Source organism: Galleria mellonella, unplaced genomic scaffold (genome assembly GCF_026898425.1).
Source record: "Galleria mellonella isolate WM207_F2 unplaced genomic scaffold, CSIRO_AGI_GalMel_v1 utg300, whole genome shotgun sequence".
NCBI classification, from domain to species: domain Eukaryota; kingdom Metazoa; phylum Arthropoda; class Insecta; order Lepidoptera; family Pyralidae; genus Galleria; species Galleria mellonella.
This window is the reverse complement of record NW_026442068.1, coordinates 4,662,536-4,667,242: the sequence shown is the minus strand read 5'-3', so window position 1 is coordinate 4,667,242 and position 4,707 is coordinate 4,662,536. Positions and strand designations below refer to the sequence as shown.

General features: G+C 30.1%; 1 protein-coding gene across 1 annotated transcript; it reads right to left on the bottom strand.

Annotated features, from left to right (window-relative positions):
- Window positions 1-2,685: 2,685 nt before the first annotated feature.
- Window positions 2,686-4,442, bottom strand: LOC113523325 (S-phase kinase-associated protein 1). The gene is made up of 2 exons (XM_026909245.3): window positions 4,283-4,442; window positions 2,686-4,181 (listed from the first exon to the last, which is right to left on the bottom strand). The coding sequence occupies exon 2, from the start codon at window positions 4,179-4,181 to the stop codon at window positions 3,693-3,695; it is 489 nt and encodes a 162-aa protein (XP_026765046.1). The 5' UTR covers window positions 4,283-4,442; the 3' UTR covers window positions 2,686-3,692.
- Between the last annotated feature and the right edge of the window lie 265 nt (window positions 4,443-4,707).

The window sequence follows — 4,707 nt, the reverse complement described above, 5'->3', positions numbered from 1 at the left end:
GTCCATATCATACTACCGCCAGACGGGTATAGGGCATATAATGACCACTTTCTTTGAATAATGATTTCCCAAAATGAATTGTTTAGTAAAAAATGTTTAACTTCATACGAAAGGTACAAATATTGTTAATCAAATAAAGGTTTTATGAATTAAAAAAAAAAGACAAATATCACTATAAAACTCCAATTACCTAGGTGGTCGAGAAATCGTATAATGCCTGATTAAGGGTAAGCGAGGCGGGGTGATCTGAGTCCACACCAGAATAGCCTGGTGCCCAGCCTACGATCCGAGAGATGTTTCACAAAAACTTTTAAGAGTACATACATATATGTATTTTTTAAAGGGCCAGGCCCACCTTGGAAAATATTTTTATTTACGCCAATAGAGGAACTAATCGATTTAAAGTTTCGAAACTATTAATAATAGGTACACATCTCCAAATAGAATGTACATTATTTTTAAGAAAAGTTTAATAATGTATTCCTCAGCTTCAATATTGTATTTTTTTTGAACCAACTTAAAATCAATGCATTGGCGGGGATTAATGAGTAGACCTGCGCCGACCCCCGGCGGTACCTGAGTGCGAAAGCTATGAAGCGCCTTTTTTTACGAATTCTTTTTTAACGTTTTTTTTTTTTTTATTTATTTATTATTGAACGAAATAAATGTTATTCATAAAATAAATAAATTAATTAATATTTCTCAACAATCCAACTTTGTCGTCTAATCCCAAGCTAAGCAAGGCTTGTATTATGAGTAAGTACTAGACCACCAACTGACGTACAAGTGATGTGTATAGCATTTTGAATTTGGTATACTATTTATATATATTGTTTTGCAAATATATACCTACAACATATTATACACAAACACAAAGGTTTTTTCCAATGCAACTTGTGGGAATCGAACCCATGACCTCTGGCAACAGTTACTTGTATAAAACAGTCATATCATCGTATCTGCTACATCAAAATCGGTTCAGACGTTTTGATGAATAAAGATTTTTTTTATATTACAAACAGTTATATTTATTTGTATAAAAAATTACATAAAAAGCACATACCACTACTATTATTAAATCAGATTTAATAACTCCTTCATCGATAAAATTCCTAGTTACCGTCTCTAATGATTCTGTGGAAGTTGATTGTAGAGCTGTAAAATATTTACTTACTTTTTTGAATTTTTATCACGTTCTTCTTATTTTCTTTTTCTTCTTATTGAATAATAAATTATCTTTGATAAATCATTGCTCAATTGTTTTGTTTTGGCTTTCTCGGTCATTAAAATCCCACGTGAACCCATCTCGCTAGCATCGCATCAGGTTGCGTTCATAAACTCGCTCAAATTAACGACTTTTAATTTTAACGCCGAGCTCGTAATTAAACTAAAACCTAAAGCGAAAAATTAAACCACAAACGTGATTATCTTGGGAGACTTGTAGTATAAGTGCAAAATTTTGTTCTTTACAAGGCACGTGTTGCGCCTATTGTACCTACTTACTTATCAATACTCCATTAAAAAGAATGTGTTGTTGTCTAAGTGTAACAAAAATAATTTCGGTGGCAGCGCCCCTATTGTCTTGGTCCTGCCAGTGAGTGATCCATCTATCAGATAAAGATGAAATGTGGTTAGCTGGCCCAACATGACCAATTAACCGGAAATTAATCACAATAGATTTTAAGGGGAACCACGTGGAGGTTTACCTGATATATTATTAGCAATGAAGTTATTAAACCCCATTACTAACAATTCCTTTCTCATCCCTTCAATAAACCATATTTATAAATAAATTTATGAGAAAGGTTTATAGGTATAATGGTCGCTATATAAGATTTGTTTCATCTGAACTGATTTTTCGTCAGTTTTCCAGTACCATCACTATTTAGTTTGTACTTATGCACCTTTATAACTACTTACCTACTGTCTTATCTAGACTATTTGTAAAATTTTGTAAAGATGTTTGTTAATAAAACAACAACAGCAGATTCGAATTACATTTGGTACATAGGTAGGTTATATCCTAACACATAGGATACCTTATTCCTAATAATGATTCCAAACTCGCACAGTCATTTTCAAGTAATGACGAATTTATGTTGAGAAATAAATTTTATTCGTCATATACGAAATTTGTTTCGTAATGGAATATATTTGCAAGATTAGTTCCTATACAATTTTTTGATATGAAAAAGAAAGTTCTCTTAAATGTGAGATTTATAATTTTATAAAATTAATCTCATGTACCTAATTAAAATTAAGTATTGAAAAGGTGAAAGTATATTTTCTGACAGGGTTTCCCTAGAAAGTACAGCAATAGGTTCTTCAACGATTGTGAAATAAAGTTTTAAAACACATGTAACACACCTAATGTCACATGCATCTCCCTCGTCATAATCAGTAGAGATTATGATCATTAGATGGGCTTTAAGATTGTTTGCCACTATTTTAGTAAGTATAATAAGAAATAAAGATTTTAAATCTCTAATCATTTGTGCAATATTTTCCATATACAATCAAAATTAAAATCTGAAATGCTAACAGTTTTCTTTGAAAAAGTGATCAATTAATTTCTAAAAGATTTCAATTTCCACTTTCACAGATGTGACATGCATATTTTATTTGCAACACAGAAGGAATGGAAGGTTTAGGATGTGGTTGGGGTAAGATTATTTAAATACCTACTGTTGGTTCTATTGGAATGTCCTTTATTTTACTATCAAATGGGAACCCGAAAAACAAGAATATTTATTACAATAACTACTTTATTAGAACTCAAAGCTATGATGAATGATTTTTACATGAAATTAAGTAAAATGCACTAACGATGTTTAAATGATAATAATATGATAATGAGAGCAAACCATTTTAATAGGCATTCCGCCATGAAAAGTTATCATTTGAATCATATGAAGTAGTGTTCAATAAATTAATTGAAAGATTTTAACATCATACTTATTCTAAAGACACACTTCATGTTTAGATATAATTAACCTTTAATTGATAAGTATCTGCCCGGTCAATGAACCTTAAGATAGTATGTTATTGTTGTCAAACATATGAGTTTGAAATATGAAAAATTTATACATTCTGTTCTTTCTTCTACTTTTGTAATGTTCTCCCCATAATCTTGTTTACATATAATATCTCCAAAATATTAAGTAAGTCCTTGTGTTTTTACTTTGTTAGACTCTATGCCATACAATAATCAAAATGTTTGTTTGAAAAATATTAGAAATGTTAAGTTAAGAACAGTCATGAAAATAATGTTTGTTCAGATCCAATTCTTACAATTTCTACAAATCATACAAACTTATTTTCGAATGTTACCTCTGTGTAAAACCTTTCGCTTTTAGAATATAAAGATGGATATGGTGCCTTACTATTATTATTGTTAATATTTAAATACAATACTTGAAAACTCAAATTTACAACACTCCATTAAAACAAATTATTCAATACAACCTAAAAAATTATCTCTAACACTTTATCAATTTATACTCTTAAACATACCTGTAAATATAAATATATAGTAAACAGAAATAACTGCTTTACAACACATGAAAATGTCTTCTTTAAATAAAAACATATCACCTGTGATTTTAGTCGGCTAGTGTCTCAAAATATAAATTAAATCTACAATGCTTTAATTTAGTATCATGAAAAAGTTAACGATAAAAAAATAAAAGGGATTACTTTTCTTCACACCATTCATTTTCTTTGCGCACCTGATCCTCTTCAGTAGCTGTAAAATCATTTTTAATGTTGAAGGTTTTTCGAATTTCTTCTGGAGTTTTACCTTTAATCATATTAGCTACTGTCTTACAAGTAACATCCAAGAGCCCTTTAATATCTAAATAATTTGCAGCTAGGATAAGTTCAAAGAGGGTGCCCTGATCTACTTTTAAGAAATCAGCATCCCAAGACGAAATGTCATCTGTTCTTTTCTCTTTGTTTTCGTCATCCTCAGGTAATGGCGGATCATCTTTATGATAAGTCGCCCACTGAATGACTTTCTTGAGAATAGCAGAATTGACGTTGGGCAGAGGAACAACTTCCTCCTCCTCATCATCCATGCCGAGATCTTCTAACATCGTTTTGATGGTTACTGAACATTTTGCTATTTCCACATCGACTGCAAATACTTCATTGTCCGACGACTGCAATTTAATATTCGGCATCTAAAATCAACAATACATATAAAAATTAGACGCCATCTTCTAATTATAGTATTTTTAGTAAACTGCAGCGTTAAAATGGGATATAAAATATTAGATCTTACCTTAAGTATATTTATTAGATATAACTGGTATTATTCAATATTTATTTCTAGAATTTTAAAGAATAGACAGAAAGAAGACACATCGATAATTGAATAAATGATAACCAACAACCAAATAAAAGCATGTACTATACAAAGCTGCCAGCTATAAAATTTCATATCTCCCCTAATTTCGAATTATTCTCTTTAGTAATAATACTTTTACCCAAAGACTAACATTTATACCGACAAATATATACAGACACATACATATTGCAAATTTATTATCAATATACATAATAATATTATTATCCGTACTTATCTATCAATCCTTTTATTAATCTATTTATACACGCTCGCCGGTTACGGGTACTTTTAATTTGGCTCTTCTTCAACACATCGCCTATTACGTAATATAATCGTATGTTGTCAATAAACTTTTTACT

Bases quoted from the DNA above. Each gene is read 5' to 3' on its own strand.
- LOC113523325 (XM_026909245.3), bottom strand. From the start codon at position 4,181: ATGCCGAATATTAAATTGCAGTCGTCGGACAATGAAGTATTTGCAGTC.